The 18,119-nt window shown below is 32.9% G+C and overlaps 2 protein-coding genes across 4 annotated transcripts; one reads left to right on the top strand and one right to left on the bottom strand.

Annotated features, from left to right (window-relative positions):
- Positions 1-2,838: 2,838 nt before the first annotated feature.
- On the top strand, positions 2,839-6,251 carry LOC18611986 (putative polyamine transporter At1g31830). 2 transcript variants are annotated; one of them, XM_018114040.2, is made up of 3 exons: positions 2,839-3,000; positions 3,387-3,520; positions 4,456-6,251. In XM_018114040.2, exon 3 carries the CDS (start codon positions 4,495-4,497, stop codon positions 5,911-5,913), a length of 1,419 nt encoding a protein of 472 aa, XP_017969529.2. In that variant the 5' UTR covers positions 2,839-3,000; positions 3,387-3,520; positions 4,456-4,494; the 3' UTR covers positions 5,914-6,251. The 2 variants fall into 2 exon arrangements, with proteins under 2 accessions (XP_017969529.2, XP_017969528.2); XM_018114039.2 differs by lacking the exon at positions 2,839-3,000 and having other exon boundaries at positions 3,380-3,520.
- An 806-nt stretch (positions 6,252-7,057) lies between these two features.
- On the bottom strand, positions 7,058-16,360 carry LOC18611985 (protein PSK SIMULATOR 1). 2 transcript variants are annotated; one of them, XM_007048527.3, is made up of 13 exons: positions 16,126-16,360; positions 15,777-16,044; positions 14,871-15,196; positions 14,612-14,704; positions 14,431-14,521; positions 13,703-13,796; positions 10,798-10,895; positions 10,515-10,584; positions 9,159-9,262; positions 8,764-8,880; positions 8,477-8,553; positions 8,261-8,305; positions 7,058-8,156 (listed from the first exon to the last, which is right to left on the bottom strand). In XM_007048527.3, exons 2-13 carry the CDS (start codon positions 16,029-16,031, stop codon positions 7,652-7,654), a joined length of 1,875 nt encoding a protein of 624 aa, XP_007048589.3. In that variant the 5' UTR covers positions 16,032-16,044; positions 16,126-16,360; the 3' UTR covers positions 7,058-7,651. The 2 variants fall into 2 exon arrangements, with proteins under 2 accessions (XP_007048589.3, XP_007048588.3); XM_007048526.3 differs by having other exon boundaries at positions 7,058-8,141; positions 16,126-16,358.
- Between the last annotated feature and the right edge of the window lie 1,759 nt (positions 16,361-18,119).

The raw sequence follows: 18,119 nt of genomic DNA, 5'->3' as shown, positions 1-18,119 counted from the left end.
TATGAATAACCAAGCACGCCCATAGCTTATTCACGTAAAACATCACTGAACAGTAAAAATTGTGGGAGTGTAATGTGATTGATGAAAATCATATTTCACATAAAGAATTTATGGTTCATATATGTTATAAAATTCACTAAAATTTTGTGATTTATATTTCATTTTGTTTTAAGCTTAGTTCATAGCTTAAAAAGCACCAATCTCGATACATTACACTCGAGTGAAATTAAACCCAACAAAACCTTCCTATTATGAAACTTTATGAAATATGTGAAGGATTATTAGACATATAGTGATATCTCTTAAAGTTTCTATCTCACATTGTCTAAGTATAAAAGATATTAGTGCTTTATATAAGCAACCTCATTGTGAACTTGTTGTAAACAAGAAAAAAAAAAGGGCAAGTATACACATAGGTTAAGTCAAAGTGACATTTTGTACCTTAGTGGTGACTCAGTCATATGTTTGAATCAATTGTTGGTTTGGTTTTTCAGAATATTTTATAACGTTGCAAATTTATTTTATCTTGATTTTCTCCTGAGTCACTCCTTCCTAATAACAACCTCCACATTTATTCTCTACACACCTCAATTTTCTCTTCTTCCTCTTATCTGTTATAACATTATTTTTATATTGTTACAGAATATTTTATCTTGATTTTCTCTTAATTCTCTCACCTCTCCTCCCATAAACACTAGTCTTTACCTTCATTCTCAACACACCTCAATTTTTTTCTTCATCTTATTTATATTTTCTGCTGCTCTATATCCTTGATAGTTTGTGCAAACTATTCAGGAAATGCTTTGTATCCCTGATAGTTTATGCAAACTATTGAAGAAAATTTTGTTAAATCCTGGGAATAACCGCTTTAATCTTTTATACTGAGTTTCATACTCCAAAGGGACAAAAATTATTTTTAAGCATAGTGTATCATGCCTCAGACTTGTTTCAGTTTTTTATCTACTGTAACTTGTGTCATTGACGGTTTATGTAAGTGGTAGAATAGCAAATGGGGACATGGTGGAAAAATGAATTGATAGTTTGGTTAAGATTAGTTATGCTCCTTTTCTTTTGCTTACAATCTTTTGGAGTTATGCTAAGGTGTGTAAATTCTGGATTGCTCTTGGTGTCGACAAACTCATCTAAAGATGGGAAATAATTACATTTTTTATCCTTTTATGAATGCAAACTAATGACTTTTACAAAAAAAGTATATTAATTGAAAAATAATAAGAAACTAAGCAACTATGGTTATCATGATGGACCTCTAAGACGTAAGTCTTATAATTATATTCTAGAATAATTTTGTCCATTTGTAAAATTATGTAAGTAAATTATAATTATTTTTTGTTTTTGGGATAAATATTTGATAAAATATAATTATAATGAATAATTATCTTTTGAGATAAATATGTAGTTAAATTATAATAAAGATAATTTTTTTTATGAAAATAAATGTTAATATAATAAAAGATATTTTTATCTTTTTATTACCTATTCCTTTCTTATTCTAAAGTTATTTTTACCAACTAAATATTGTATAAGTCAAAATAGCAATTCTTGTTTTATTTCATAATATAATAACTATTTTATTTTATTCTATTTTTATCTTAATTCTATTCTCATAAAATAACTATTTTATTTTATTCTTATCTATTCCGCGAATCAAACGTATTAGTAATGTAATAAATGTGAGAAAATAATGCTACAATGAAAATGTTTACTAAGTTCTTAATAGAGTGTGTTAAGATATATATAAATATTTTAACATAGTGAATACTAATCTCTTCAAAAAGGTGGTTTCAAATTAATAGGAAAGACTATTTATAATGATACGGAATTTTTCATGATTTAATGAGAACATGACATTTCAAATTAATAGGTAGTAAAATATATAATTCAAGATACATATGTGTTAAGGATACACACGAAAAATCGTAGCTCGAAATTAATAACGAAGTCAAGATTTTAGATTTGAGGGGACGAAAATAAAAAATTTAATATTTGAAGAGGTAAAATTATAAAATTATTAAAAAATAAAGATAAAATTTTAAAATAAAATAAAAAATATAAATTTTTAAAATTTTAAGGGCATTAGGGCCCTACTAGCTCCCCTCCCTCCGCCTTTGCCCGAAATAATTCTTTGTGGGTCATACACCAACTTGTATTATGCAAACACGATACAATTTCATGCATTATAAACGCCAACTTTGATGTTAAATCCAAAAGTTTTAAATTTACAAATGAAAATGAGTTTGTATTAATTCCATTAATTCAATAAAAAATTACTATAATGAGATAATAATATTCCATGCCTAAGATATAATTATTCATGAATTACACAAATTAAGTTGGATATCATTTTTATTTTACTTTTTTATTTACCTATTACTTTAGAAGTCGGAAAATAAATAAAAATTAAAGATTAATCTTTGTGATAATATATAAAATGCATGATTTTTCTTCTGTGTAAAACAATAATTTTGATTGTATATCGCATTTTAATCAAATATCTTGATTAGCATACGATCAAATTGTAGTAAAAAAATTTAAAATATTTTAAAATTAAAATTTAATAAAAATATTATAATTATTACTAAAATAAATTAATCAATAATTTCAACTCGAATCTATAAAATTTATACCTAAATTTGACTCAGGATGCGATTTGATTTTTTTAATATTTTTTGGTTTAAAATTTGACAATAAGGACATTTTAGTTATAATCCTCAAAAGAGAGGGTCAAAAGTGAAATTTTAAAAAAATTATTAAAAAAAAAAAGGGTAGAAAGCGTAAAGGAGAGAATAATATATATATTTTTAAGCACACACGCCGTTCAGGGAACAGGGATGTGGCCGATGAGCTGACTTTTACAGCGTTAGGTTGTCTCTCTGCTTCCTGTACGGAGCAGCTTCGCCCCACTCTCTCTACATTTATTGGACCCATGTTCATGAACTATATAATTTTCCTCACAACGCGGAAAACGCACTTCTAGCTCAGGTATAATAGTTCCTTGTTCCGGTCTTTCAATTTCTACCAGTTTGTTTATATATATATGTATATTTAATTTGTCAATTTTATGCCCACACATTGTCCATGTGAGAGATATTGTCTTGTTTCTCATATATCATCCAAACCCAGTATTGTCGGCTTCATTTATTGGCATTTGCTTTTGCCATTTGCAGAAAATAACCAAAATTTTGGATAAACAAACCGTTTGGGAAACTAAGGATACAAATAAATAATTAATGTAAAATAAGTTGAAACTAATATCTTAATTAAAGTGCTTTTGTTAATTGGTGTCTCTAGTCCATCAAATTCCACACCCATTTTTTTCCTTTACTTGTTATCTTGAATCTGACTTCGTTCTGATCTTGGTATGGAAGCAATTTCGGAAGTTTCCGGTGACCCTCAAGCTGCGGGTCAACCAGCAGGTGGTTGCTTAACTCCCCAGAATCTGCCTGCTTCAGTTTCACAGACTATTGTTGATAAGCAACCGCAGAGTGGTGAAGAGGATGAGGTAATCTGCCTGCTTGGGCACTGGGCTGGTTTTCAGTGGTTATCAGTTTTCAGGCTATGGTGCTTTCTGTTTTTACTACTTGCTATTATGTTATGTGCTTTTTGATTTCTCAAAACTTGCTATAAAGTGTTAATAAGCAGTAGAAAGCAAAGTTATGATAATTGGTTAAAAATGAGCAAATGGCTAAACATAACAGCAATACCAACATAATTGTTTTGTATAACAAGTAAAATCATGCTTTATCTAAGAAAATAAAAATTTAATTGTTAATCTTCAAATATGTTCCTCCAGCAGTTTTAACTTTTCACCAAAGTGACGGTGAAAGAGTAAAAGCTAAGGTCTTTAAGTGCACACGGCCAAGAGAAGAGAAACATCAGTAGTTTAATTGAGTGGCTGACCTCTCTTTCTCTTTATTAGGGTTTAGAAATCTAATCTTTTCTTTATAAATCTGCATAGTTTTCTCTCAGTCTATGATTTCTTATAATCACTTGGAAGTTGAAAAGTAAGTTATATGTACTGTTGTTGAAAAAGGCAACTCCATGTTTGGGTTGCAATCTATGAGGTTCAAGGGTTATCAGTATCTAACGGTGTGGTCTACATTGATACATAGATATATATTCTTTTAAATTTCATTTGGATCTCATAGTTCATCAAAAGTTCTATTTTTGAAGTTCTTCAGTTTCATATTGCTATATTCAAGTGCACTTTGGTTATCATGTGCAATTTAATTTTATGACCAGTTTATCTACTTTGAGAATATGCTCTATTTAAGGTTCATTTTGTCTGCTTGCTTGAAAACCATGTTTATGTACTTTTCACCTGTCTTGATGGATGTCATGAAGCATATTTGTTTTAAATTTTGCTCATCTGCTTTTGAAGTAAGGACAAAAATAAACCAAGTTGCTATTTTGCTGAGAACTTGATTATGGATACAGAAATTAAGGCACACAACGGATAGGCTAGTTTCTGGTGCGATGGGGCAGTTTGAAGGCACTGAATACGTTAATATTGGCGAAGTGCCTACTCCCAGGATAGATAACTTTAAGAAAGTATCAGTTTTACCACTTATTTTCCTCATCTTCTATGAGGTTTCTGGAGGTCCATTTGGGGTTGAGGACAGTGTCCAAGCAGCTGGGCCGTTGCTAGCCCTTCTTGGGTTTTTGGTGTTTCCATTCATTTGGAGTGTTCCTGAAGCATTAATTACTGCTGAGATGGGTACCATGTTCCCTGAAAATGGTGGTTATGTTGTTTGGGTTGCTTCTGCATTAGGTCCCTATTGGGGATTTCAGCAAGGCTGGATGAAATGGCTGAGTGGGGTCATTGATAATGCTTTGTATCCTGTTTTGTTTCTTGACTATTTAAAGTCAGGGATCCCTGCTTTAGGAGGTGGCTTACCAAGAATTATAGCTGTGTTAGCTCTGACTCTAGTGCTTACTTACATGAACTATAGGGGTTTAACCATTGTGGGATGGGTTGCTGTTCTTCTTGGGGTTTTCTCAATGCTTCCTTTTGTGGTCATGGGGCTTGTGGCAATTCCGAAATTGAAGCCTTCAAGATGGTTTGTCGCAAATCTGCATGATGTGGATTGGAATTTATATTTGAATACACTCTTTTGGAATCTAAACTATTGGGACTCAATCAGTACACTCGCTGGAGAGGTAGAGAACCCAAAGAAAACTCTCCCAAAAGCCTTGTTTTACGCTTTGATCTTGGTGGTTCTTGGGTATTTCTTTCCTCTTTTGGTTGGTACTGGGGCTCTTCCCCTTGATCGTGAGCTGTGGACTGATGGTTATTTCTCAGACATCGCTAAAATGCTAGGTGGAGTTTGGTTGAGATGGTGGATCCAAGCAGCTGCTGCAATGTCAAATATGGGGATGTTTGTGGCTGAGATGAGTAGTGACTCTTTCCAACTGTTGGGAATGGCTGAACGTGGGATGCTACCAGAGTTCTTTGGCAAGAGGTCTCGATATGGAACTCCTCTAATTGGGATTTTATTCTCAGCTTCTGGTGTTATATTGTTATCATGGATGAGCTTTCAAGAGATTGTAGCTGCAGAGAACTTCTTGTACTGTTTTGGGATGATTTTGGAGTTCATAGCATTTGTAAGGCTAAGGATGAAATATCCAGCAGCATCCCGACCTTACAAAATACCTGTAGGAACAGTTGGGTCTGTTCTTATGTGCATTCCTCCAACCATATTGATTTGTCTTGTTTTGGCTCTTTCTTCTCTCAAAGTGGCAGTGGTTAGCCTTGTTGCTGTTGTGATTGGCCTTGTAATGCAGCCTGCTCTCAAGTATGTTGAGAAAAGAAGATGGCTCAAGTTCTCTATTAGTGCAGACCTTGCTGACCTGCATCTGTCTAGTCATGAAAGCACTGATTCCTCAATAAGATGACAGATCTTCATTAAAGCTCCGGGGGAAAGTTCCTCGGTATTTATGAAAATATTCATGAACGCTTTGGTATCTTGTTTGCTGTAGCCCACTGCTCGGTTTCATGTGGGAGACAACTATTTATCATCTTTGTTTTTAGAATGATGATAGATGGAAATAACCATTGCATAATTAAAAATAAGCACCAAATTTGTTGCATTTGAAGTCGTGTGAACTAGGTTTTGTTTGTTCATAAACACTACTATCTACGCAACATATTTTGAAATATTTGTAGTTGTTGGATTTAGAGCTGTAATATTTGGTACCAGGCAACCACTAGTTGTACCAGTGTTTGATTCCCAGTCTAAACTTGCTTTATAGTAATTAGTTTAATTGTAAGATTTGGTAGCAGCAAAACCTTAGTTGGACGAGTGTTTGATCCCCAGTCCAACTTGCAATCTTAAATAGTGGTTTGTCTTCAAGGCCAAGAAAAACATGTCCATATTGTTAGCTGCAGATTTTTTTTTTATTATTATTATTACATACAAGTAAGTCTAAGTAGATTTGAACCTTAAATTTCAAGTGTTTGAAGAAGAGACAAATAACCATTTGGCTTGCAAAGCTTTGTTTGTCAGCTTGCAGATTTGAACTTCCATTTATTATTATGAGTATGAAATCAATATTCTTATAGAGAATCTACTAGCAATCATCTCTCTCCTATCTAGAAACATTTCTGCAATGAGTTTATTGCACTCATTGTCCTCAAGTTTGGTTGGACTTGGAACTGTAGCCTTCATGTCCAACCATTAAGAACAAATTGCTGTTGGCCTTCTCACATCATCATGAGTGATAAGCTTTTTAGTTTGTGTTTGGTAAGAGGGAAATAGTGTCTTTGTTAGGAGGCAAAGATGAAGAAAGGAAGGGGTGGAAGGAAAACAGTTCTTTCAATTCATTTTCATTTTTCCTGTTTGATAAGAGAAGAGAAAGAAAAATGTATGAAATTGTGTTTCTTTTTCATCCTTCCAAATTCAATCTTTGCAAAAAATGAGAGAAATACTTATTCAACCTAAGTCAATCCTTTTATGTACAATTTTATCCTAGTAAAATGAGGTATCATTGAGTTGGTTTTAGTACTTTCTACAAGATACCCTACCCCAATAGCTTGAGCTAAGAAAAAAAGATTCACTTATTTATACTTTAAAATTGTAATCTTTTTTATTTTTTGGCTCAGCCATAGAATTTTAATCTTAAAAACACATAGTCACATGCAGTGCATATAATTTTACAGATAATGCCAACGTTGTTTGAGCAATAGCTGATCATTTTCCTAGCCATGGCAGTCGGACCCATCCCATGAAAATAAACAAAACAAAGAGGTCATGTAATCTCTTCCAAAAACTAACCTGATCTAACACTCTGTAGTCTGTACACAACAATTACAGGAACTAAGCCAACAGCCAAAAACACAACGCATGCCCTATCACAGCTTCAACAATCTCTCGGTCTTAGATAAACTTGCATCCTAGAAATACTCTTTTGACGGCAGCAGCTGAGTACCATAGAGCCCAGCACCCGAATTAGCCAAAGGAAATGTAGAGCTTGATGGATTCAGCTGAAATTTCACAATGTACTTTTGGGTGCAACAGGATTTAGACACCTCTCTTACGCTAGTAACTGCAGGAGAAAATTATGTATATGCCAAGACCTCATTAATCCGTATATAGGTGTTGTGTTGCTCTTCCACGCTGCTCCGTTCTACGAATTATCTGAGAATGTCAACTCTGTCAATAACATCCAATGCTTTCTCTTTGTACATGCCAAAACCAACGATGGAAACCCCGGAGGGAAGCCTTTTAGTAGAGGCCTTTTCCTTGCTTTCTCTTGGAGGAGAGTGGCTGGTACTCTTGCTCAGCCGATCATGCTTTCTCAACCTCTTCCTCTCATAGTCAAAATCCGAACTTCTGCTAATCCCCCGGATTCGTATTTTCTTAGTTAAATCCTGCAACAACTTCTGTTCTTCTGATGTTAGAGAATTGGTAGACCCATGTTTGGGCTGCTTATTCATCTTCTGTGAAGGTGTAGGTAGGGTTTTGATAGATGTTTTCAAGCCAACAGGGGCACCTGACTTTGATTTGTTGACCAAATGGTGGAGCCACAATAGTTGTTCAAGAATAAAGGTCTCTGTTTTCTCTTTATGAGCATGATGGAGTGTCTCAATCCGAATCACATCAGCTGGCCCAGTGGTAGACTTCCTGTTGAGCTTCGAACTGTGTTAAAAAGATGTCCAATGTGTTGTTTCACTGTGGCATATTTTGCTAATTTCAACACCCTAAACAAAAAGAGAATGAGGGAAAAAACTATTGTTACTCACCCTGTGTTTGCCCACTCCCCAACCCAACCAAAACCATGATGGGCTCTGTGTTAATGCAACCAAAGCAACAAAGATGATTATTAGAAGGGTACAAGAAATGAAATCATCAAAAAATTGAAAACTAGTTAAAAAAAAGGAAAAGATAAAAGCTTGTTATTTGTGATAAAGCTGGCCATCTTTGAATCCAAAGAGAAGAAAAAAGTATGGCCATCTTACTTGGCTGTGTTAGTGGCTACCGGAACAAGCCACTGCAATGTCTTCTCCATCTCATCTTTGATTTCGTTAACAGTAAGCTGCAGAATTACATATAAACGTATCAGAACAATAATTAACAGACAGAAGAGGATTACTGGGCAGTTCTAATAAAAGCTCTGCTTGGTTGTGCAAGAAACAGCAAAAAACAAATTTCCCTCCTTTTGAGTTTTGGACTTTTACTTTATTTTTGGAAACAAGACGGCATATTCACTTTAAAAAAGAAAATATATTGACAAACCATGGACAACCTCTGCTCTAATATGAAAAGATTGTAATTTTGAGCGTAGAGCCGATTTTACTGTGGGTGGCAAATTCTGGTACAATGCATCCCTTGTATTTGCAGGAACAGAACTAGAACGGGCTACCTGATGGACATAATAAAAACAGAAGGAAGTTTGAAAATGTAAAATTAAAAACGAGAAGCAAAACCAAGAAGACTAAGTTTTAAAATGTCGTGTACATTCATAACATTGGGAGCAGTTCAAATTAAGGATGCTATCAGCATGCTTCAAAATTGTCATATTAAGTAGTTTTCAGCAATATCAATAAAAATAAAAGAAACACGCAAAATGCTTAAGCAGGATGACAGAATCAATGCCACACAGGATAACATGCAAAAGAAAATAAGAGAATACAAACTCACAAGAGTATCAATTTGCATAACTATATTTGCGTAATGCAAAGCAAGGCCAGCAGGTCCCAGTCTTTGATGATTGCTCACAGATCCTTTGGCTGATACTTGATACTCTATAGAATGTCAAATAAATTAAAAACAGTAGATTATTGAAACTTCTCTATATGAAAACAAGTTCTGAACAAACACTTGAGGGTGCAGATAAAAGGAATGAGTGCAAAAGAAAAGTGTCCAAACGGGACACCAATACATTTAGAACATAGGATTTTCAGTTGGAAGATCTCAAGGTTGAATCATGGGTAGGAGGGTATGGATTATAAGATGAGAGAGAATTACCTCCCATTGTGTAGCTTAAAACCAAGGCTTCCATATGGACTCCAAAAAAAAAAAAAGTTTATAAGACAAGTAATACCTAGAAAACTGGAGAATTCTGCACATGATTTTATGTCTATAAAGTGTAGAAACGTGAGTGAAGAAACTGTCGATACTTATTGTCATGTCTTTCTAGAGGAGACATATTTGTTAAGGACAGGAGGGAAGGAGAGAGAAGGCAGCATGGTAACAAACTTGTGATATATGATCTTAATACATCAATCTATCTTTCCCACTCCTCGATAGTTTGGTAGCTCCTAATACAAGGCAATACCAACTTTTGCATGTGAAACCCATCAAGACATGAATGCACAATGAAGTAGGAAAACCACTACTGGGAGACATAGTAGGAAGGAATTAAATCATGAAGTACAGACAGACAATTACAAATACATAGAAAACGAACTTCAGATTCTAGAGGAAAGTCACACAAAGAAAATGTGAGGATGAATCAATGAACCAATAAGATGGGCACCACAAAACATAAAAAAGACATGAATTGAGATCAAGAATCCAAAACAATAAAAATGGGGACGTGAACTTCAGAATTCTATAGAGAAATCTCATAAGGAAAATGCATTGAGTTCAAGTGAGATCAGTAAAAATATATCCACCAAAAGTAAAATCTATTCACAACATCAGAGATTTAAGACTAATCTTTAGAACTCACTACTTTGAGGTTTCACCATCAGTGCACAATTTTGAGTAATTGGTTTGTTGTCATAATCTTTCCCAATACCCAATTGAGTCAGATAATACTTCAAAATATAAAAATAAGTATGTGCCATACTTGTACATAAATAGAAGAATATGAAAATAAACTAAAAAAAAACATTGATTATGATGAAAAAAGATAAAAAGGGATCAATAGTAAATAGTATAATAAATAAACGGTCACAAACGAGCCTCTGCCATGACTACAATATTTGATAATTAACAAATAGGAATATTACATAATCAAAATAAGCTAAAGCACATTGGATAAGTTCATACCAGTACTTCCGAAAGCATAGTGGATCTCCAAGATTAAATAATGGACAATATCTACAAGTTTCTCCATGACCTGCAACAGAAAATTACAGGTTGAACAAGTAGCATTGTCAAGTTTTGCTCTCCATCAAGCATTTCATGAGACTAACCAATTAGTAAATAGTCTTGACTCTTTTCTACCTTTCTAAAAAATATTAGTAGAGAGAGAGAGAGAGAGAGAGAGATGGCAAAAATATCAACTATAAGAAAACATATAAAGGCTATATAAAGAGTACTCTGCAACTACCTCTTCCAAACTTCTGGACCAAAGTGACTTCTTCTTAAGATTTCTTACTTGCTTTCTTTGGCTTTTTAGTTCTGCCCTCAAGTTAGCAAGGCTGTCACCTGCATATTGAAGAAAAATGAACAAGTTTAATCTTTAATAGTTAGCAGAGAAATAGGTCCACTCCTGTTCAAGCTTCTCTCAAATTCTACACAGCTTTCATTTTCTTCTACAGGGTCGGGGGAAGTGGGAAGATAAAGAAATATAAAGAGATATATGCACACAAAAAGGTTAGAGAGCCATATGAGTGTTGACATTTTAATTAAGAAAAAAATTCAAAATACCCTATACTAAAAGTAATTCATGTATTCTTTCTAAAAAGATAAAACTTAAAAATATATATGTGCTATTCTCCCTCAATGGCACAGGCCTTAAATCTGCAACTCATGTGAATATTTCTTTGAGAAATGAAACATGTGGATTAATTGTTGCAAGAACAAATTCCAAATACAAAGATCTATATATTCCTAGAAACAGGTAATGGAGGTGTAACCATTTCCTTCATCTCTCCCTCGACTTCTCCTCTTCCTTTATGCCACTTCTCACATCAGAGAAGTCCCAACAAGAAAGGAAGCTAGACAAAGGAAACTAAGATCGACCCATCTACTACTTCCAGTGACATGTAGTCTTTTTCAATCCTGTCCAAGATTGTGGCATGTCAATAAGGAAACTCCTTTATTTTTCACAAATCTGATCTCAAACATCCTTCTCTTAGCTTGTTCTCATTTTACAAATGACTTTATTTTTTGTTGTCCTTTCTTCTATGACTGCACACTCATTTCAACATATTTATTTCAGCAGCATTCATCTTATGGATTTAGTTGTCTTCTAATTGACAAAAACATAAAGCATATAGCCTATTCAAGGTCATTTCACAAAATTCTCCAACATGTAAGCTCTTACAATCACTTATTATCCCTGTAAAACTTCTTATTTTATCCAATTTGCTAAAATTCTATGAATAACATGCTTTTCAAGGTCTTCTTGCTTATGAGTCTTTCAGACTAAATACAGAATACCGAACTTCTTGATCAGCCCTAAAGGTTAGGTTTCCACTAATGCCCATATATGCATTAGCTACCATCAGAAGCTTTGCCCAACCTAAAATATATACTCGTTTTTTTCCTCGACGAACTATATACTATCTTTAATGAATATCAACACCCAACATACTGTTAAAATTATCTATTCAATCAAAAACTCAACATGTCAATCGATAGGAAAGCCATTTATTTATAGTTTAAAGGGTTTAATATTGAACTTCGATAAAAATCACCTCCAAAGGTTACTGATGAAGGTACATTTGTCCCCATGAAGGTTTGTAGAATTTGAAAGTAACAAAAGTTGGGACCAAGCAGTCTAATGCTAAAATGAGAAGGATAAGGATTCCAACTTCAAGACAATTAATGCCCTCCATCCTGCTCTCAATGCCACAAAATCCAACTAGATATAAACTTGTACATCATTCAAAGAGATTAAGAACAAGTTAATGGTAACTCATGAAGTAAGCAGTAAAATAAAGGAATCTATCATGAATATGCTCAATCACAACTTCTAAATGCTTAGAAGGAAGCTTGAAGAATCTGTTAGTGCCAAGTCCATAGAATTAAATGACATCAAAGTAGAGCTTGTGAAGAAACTCCTTTATGTATTTTCTAAGACATGTACTTCAACGTTACAGATATTGAGAAAGTAACAGAACCATAAACTCTTACGAAGAATTAATTGTATGCCTTCTAGCTTATTGAATCAATCCAAAAAGTTTGGAGGAAGAGACTAAAAGAAAGAGACACATTTCTTTCAAGGCAAACACTCGACGAGGACTTTGATCATTTGATGATCTAATTGATTATAGTAAGGATGATCAAATAGCAGCACAGCTAGGAGATATAGAAGGCCTCTCAATTCATAAATGCAGAGAAATGGAAAGAAAAACTTCAAGAATGACCAAAATTAATCTTGGAGACATCAATCCAAGTGGGAGTCAACCAAGAAATATCAAATGACTATTTTTTTACTAGGCAATAGGGAACTGCCCCCAACTTGCAGGATGAGGGATCCAAACCCGTCACCTGCACTCCTCAAACAGGGAGGACCTAACCAACTCAGCTAGAAGCCATTGGTCAGACCAATTAACTTGGCATGATGCAAAAAGGATTGCCCTTACTTAACTCCTCTTTTGTTTCGGTCAAGAATGCCTTAATGAAAGTCCACTAAAAAGTAGTGTAAGAAGAAAAAAGCAATGATAGCTACATTGTCTAATAATGATCCCATACTCCATGTGAATGACTCAGACAAAGAGCAACAAACCAATCTTTACTTGATGACTTACGAAAATGAATCAAAGGTAAAATCTGCCTCACTCATGTTCCCTTTGATAATTTGAACAATGCTTATAATGGCTTGTATGATGACTCTAAGAGACTTGAGAACATAAACTTGGAAGTATGTAGGTTTCAAAAAGACAGTTGAGTCTATGGCTTGTAAATCAAGTCTTTGCAAAAGGAATATGACAACATGCTTAAGAATATAAATCTATACAAACAGATTCTGAAAGATTGAAAATATTTAGGGATCAAGGAATTGTTTGATATATTTATTTAAGCATTAATTTGGTCATTTACCTTTTCTCACAATACTATTCCAACATTCTAGTTACCAAGTTATTTTAACCATTGTACTTCATTATCACTCAACTTGTTCTAAATGTCTCAGTTATTTTGGTTTTTCTCTTCTGGCCAATAAATATAGGTTAAATATTACTTACATAACAAATCTACTAAGCAACATGGATAGCAACATTCCAAATCAAGAGCGACATATAGAAATTATAAGTAAACATGCATATTAAAGGAGACATAGAAGTCACCTTTCTGAGTGGCAGCTGAATTATCTTCCTCTTGACGCTTACGTAAGTAATCCTGCTCAAACTTGTCCAAAACCAGCAATTCTTGGTATAGTTCCTGCAATACAAAAAGAGATTTTGTTGCTTCTCTTTATAGCTGCTAATCCACAATAAAATAGTAAACTCTCAAATGATTATGCATTACACCAAGAACAATGAACAAAAAGAACCTATGATATGTTTGCTAGCAGTACACCAGGTTTTATAGATAAAACATGTAATGCAGATAACAGGGTTACTCAGGATAGGAAAGATTGAACACAAAGGGGGAACCTCAAATTATGGTCATTATTTGATGTTAGGCCTTTTAGATATTATAGATTAGAATGGTCTCATAAAGTCTAAGTTTTCCAACTGCTTGTGCTCTAGGAAATGGGGGATTATATTTGTTTGAGTTTTTCTGCAGTTAAGAGTCTAAGTATTTTAGTAATTTGCAAATTTTCTGTAAATTTCGAGACAGAATTTATTGAATGTTTGTTAGTGTTCTAGTCATTTTGCGTTTTAGTTATAATTTTCAACTTGTTTGAATTTGAGAGTCAACTTTAGAAGTTCTCTATCTTGATGCTCAAGTCCTTCAAGAATATGATAGTTCGAAGTCTCTAAACCTTAAAGAAAAACAAGAGAACTCAAAAGAAATATAAATTTATGTACATGATATATTAGTATTAACCGACGCAAATAATAAAACTCACAGCTGTATAGTGGACTGAAATCATCAACTGCTCTATCACTAATTCTGCTTCTTCCTTCAATTGCTTCTGAGGAGTAAGTTCTCTACTGATTCTGGAAAATGAAATTAACATGTCACTCAAATGAAGCACATTTAACACATTGAAAACAATATTCACTAAACTATAGTGTAGTGTGCATTACTTTTCAAAATAACGTTCCAAGTTGTGCCATTGAGGATCCTTTGAACCATTTCCAAAACGAACCACTTCTCCTGAAAAAATTTTCAACTCTTCCCTGCGAATATTGAGGTAAACAGATTCTTAAAAAATTTGAGCATGAGTTAGTAGATTCTCAAGAACAAGAAGACCATTCTCAAACAAATAAGATACTAAAAGGATAGCCACAACTAGGAAGCTCATTAGTTGAAGCCATTATTGTGGGTAGTTGATACCAAATTTACCTTTTGTCAACTGCAACAATATTTAAGAGTTCATCCATATCTTTAGATATTAGGTTTTGCACACCATCTGCAGCAAGTACCACTTCTTTTAAATGTTTTATGCTCCTTCTAGAAAGGGATTGCATAAGATTGGAACCCTTTACGATGGTGTTTGCAACCTCGAAGGATAAAATTGAAAGTTCATGGCCTTTAGTTGCCACTCCAGAAGCAAATCCATTGCTAGGATTTAAACTTGTCATGCTACTCCCTAGAGTATCCAACACCTCCACTGCTTTTCCTAATCCAACTGAACCAGCTTTGCCTAAACGCGAACTCACTTCTGAAACCTGTAATATTAACAGCTCTTTCATTAATAAGGTTCTCAATGAAAAAACGATCAAACTCTTATAATAGCAAAAATAAAGATGAATCTGTGAGAGTTCAAAAGAGTAGAGTTCCTTAAATGAAGTTTGCAGAGTTTCCAACCAATCAGAAACAATTAAATGAAAACTAAAATTGAAAATCAAAGCTGTTGGATTAAAAAGAGCTTGTTAAATAGACTAAATATACAAAAAACCTTAATATGTTATTTAGATGGTCATTTAACGAAAAATTATGATAACTTTTCATTCATTCATCAACTAATGATTGAATTTTGTGTGCAAATACTATTTTCAATTAAACTTTTAAGTATTATTTATCTACTCATTGCATCCTACTGACTATCAGCTTTGAATTTCAAATTTAGTTTTCATTAACCCATTTTCTGTTGGAAACTTCACCTAAGGAACTAACTCTACTTGTAAGTCTTACCCAAAGAGAAAATTTAACAACATTTAAGCTGTCAGCCTAAGCTTGACCCAGTTTAATAATATTTTGAATGAAAGCAAATGGTAAAACTCTTAAAGACCAGACTTTGACAGTTACCTTGGCAACAGCAGCCTGCGTGGACCTAACTGATCTAGATTTCTGGGACATACCCCTCGTAAAACGCGGAATTCCATCGTAGAAATCATCGGCTTCCTCAGTCCTCTTGCCCATGACTTCCCTCACTTGTGGCGGAGTCATCAAGCTATTTTCCACAATAGCCTTGCTTTGGTAATGATTGAGATCACCACCACCACCATTTGCATTTCCAGCTCCATTGCCATTCCCGCCGCTCCTCGAACAAATCCCTCCCATTGCTCTGCTTCTCCTGATTATTCCACTCCCATAAATATAAAAATAAAAATAAACACATAAAAATTCAAAATTAAAAAAAAAAAGGTCATCTTACCAGTATAAACCCAAAGAAGAAGCAGACGATGACGAAGAAAGAAGAATAGGGAGTTGTGAAAGAGCAGAATTCCAAAGAAAGAAGTGAAAGTCCAACCAATCGCCATCGCCCGCCGAATAATTATGTATTTTGTAATTTTTTTAATAATTGATACTTTAGAAAAAAAAAGAGTATAAATTGTTTTGTTTCTCCAGTCAGGCAACGCTACTGAGACAAAAGGACTCGTCTGCCATAAGGCTACCAGGTTGGACTTTGTGAAAACAAAGAGAATTTGCTGAATTGGTCAAATTTTCTCTTTTTCAAACCTTTCTACGCTGACTCACGCCTCACGGCACGGGGCAACGCCATTTGCCCATTGCCCATTGCCTCGGTTAGTCGGCTGCTTCGGCTCGACTACTTTTGATGGGCTTCAGTTTCGCTTTTCGATTCCTTAGTAGGGTTTTTCTATTTATGAAATATATATTATTTTGAATTATATAATAAAAAATTTAGGTGATTTTAGCTTGTACGTAAAGGCGTTTCATAGCATAAGATTTATGTTTTCTTTACAAAGCATAAGATTTTATAAAGAAATGAGTAGTTGAACAATTTTGAGCTGCTTTTAGAATAAATGATTGCAGAGGCCCAACATCAATCCTTCACCTAAAATGATGGAAGACCCGGAAGTATTAGCCCAGGTTTTCATCGTATGACAGTCTCAGTATCGCTACCATGCCTGATTTTCATTGCGCCGGCCATTAAATTCAAGTATAAATAGAAGACATAGTATTTGAAAAAATTATTATTTAAAAATTTCAAATAAATTATTATTTTTATTATATTTAACTAAATTTATATATTTTATTTTAAATTAAATAAATTATTATTTTTAATAATTAATTAACTGTTATTAATTAAGATGTTATTTATTATTTTATATTCATTTAAAATTGACTTTAACAGAGTCATAAAATTTTGAAGCCATGTCTCCAAAATATTTGAAAATTTTTATTTGTTATATACTTTTTTAATGACCTTGGAAAGTTGTATATCTATGAGGTTGTAACTCTCAAAAATTTTGAAATTATTTATTTATTATATATATTTTTTAATAACCCTTTTAAATAATTTTTTATTTAATAATTAATATAAATAAAAAATAATAAAATATCTCATGAGTCTTACTCAACTTTATTTTAATTTTTAAGTTTCTCCACATCTTTTTTTCTTTTTTCTTTTGTCTTTTTATTTTTACCTTTTTCTCTCCCTTTTTTTTCTCTTTCTTTTGTTTTTTTATTTTTATTTTACTCTTTTTTCTATAACTTATTGCTGAAACATACTTTTGACTTTATTCTCTTATTGTAACTTATCAATAGAGCACACTTTTGACTTTATTGTAATTTACCACTGAAATGCACTTCATTATTCAAAAAAAAATTATGAACTTGTGAGCTTAGACAAAAAATGACAAAACCACTTACTACTATTGTATGAAATTAAGAGGAAGTAAAGTTTTTTTTATTTTCTTATTTCTCTTTATATTATTTAACTATTTATATATTTAATCATGGTATGAAATTCTATATATCTTATTTAACTATTTATATTTTATACATTATAGTTTTATATTTAGTATTTTAAGTTTTAATAGAAATAAAATAAGAATATTAGAGATTGATTATATTAATTTTTTTAAGTTTGATTAAAGTATGAGTAAATTAAAAACAATTGACAAATTTTTTAAAAGAAAAAAATACAAATCATCTAAATATTTCTCCTACAATGGAATCACCAAATCTTAATGTTTCAAAATCAAAACGTCATGACTCAAACCTATTTTTAGGACCAATGATATGGAATCTCTTATCAATTAAAGTGATGAAATTCATCGTACTTATCTTAAACATGGGCTATGTCAACCCATATTTCAAAAGTATCTTTTTATCATATGATGATCATCATCGTCGTTTTCAAGCTTTTTTTTATTCTTTTTTATTTACATGTTACATAAAATT

This window comes from Theobroma cacao, chromosome 1 (genome assembly GCF_053813885.1).
Source record: "Theobroma cacao isolate CCN51 chromosome 1, ASM5381388v1, whole genome shotgun sequence".
NCBI classification, from domain to species: Eukaryota; Viridiplantae; Streptophyta; class Magnoliopsida; order Malvales; family Malvaceae; genus Theobroma; species Theobroma cacao.
This window is presented reverse-complemented; position numbering and strand designations above follow the sequence as displayed.

What these genes read in the sequence shown, in the direction of transcription:
- LOC18611986 (XM_018114039.2), top strand. Translation starts at nt 3,380, where the DNA reads ATGGAAGCAATTTCGGAAGTTTCCGGTGACCCTCAAGCTGCGGGTCAA. An exon ending in AGAGTGGTGAAGAGGATGAG is followed by an intron (nt 3,521 to 4,455) that starts GTAATCTGCCTG and finishes TTATGGATACAG; the next exon opens with AAATTAAGGCACACAACGGA.
- LOC18611985 (XM_007048527.3), bottom strand. Translation starts at nt 16,031, where the DNA reads ATGGGAGGGATTTGTTCGAGGAGCGGCGGGAATGGCAATGGAGCTGGA. An exon ending in CGCAGGCTGCTGTTGCCAAG is followed by an intron (nt 15,197 to 15,776) that starts GTAACTGTCAAA and finishes TTAATATTACAG; the next exon opens with GTTTCAGAAGTGAGTTCGCG. An exon ending in TTTCAGTCCACTATACAGCT is followed by an intron (nt 13,797 to 14,430) that starts GTGAGTTTTATT and finishes TTTGTATTGCAG; the next exon opens with GAACTATACCAAGAATTGCT.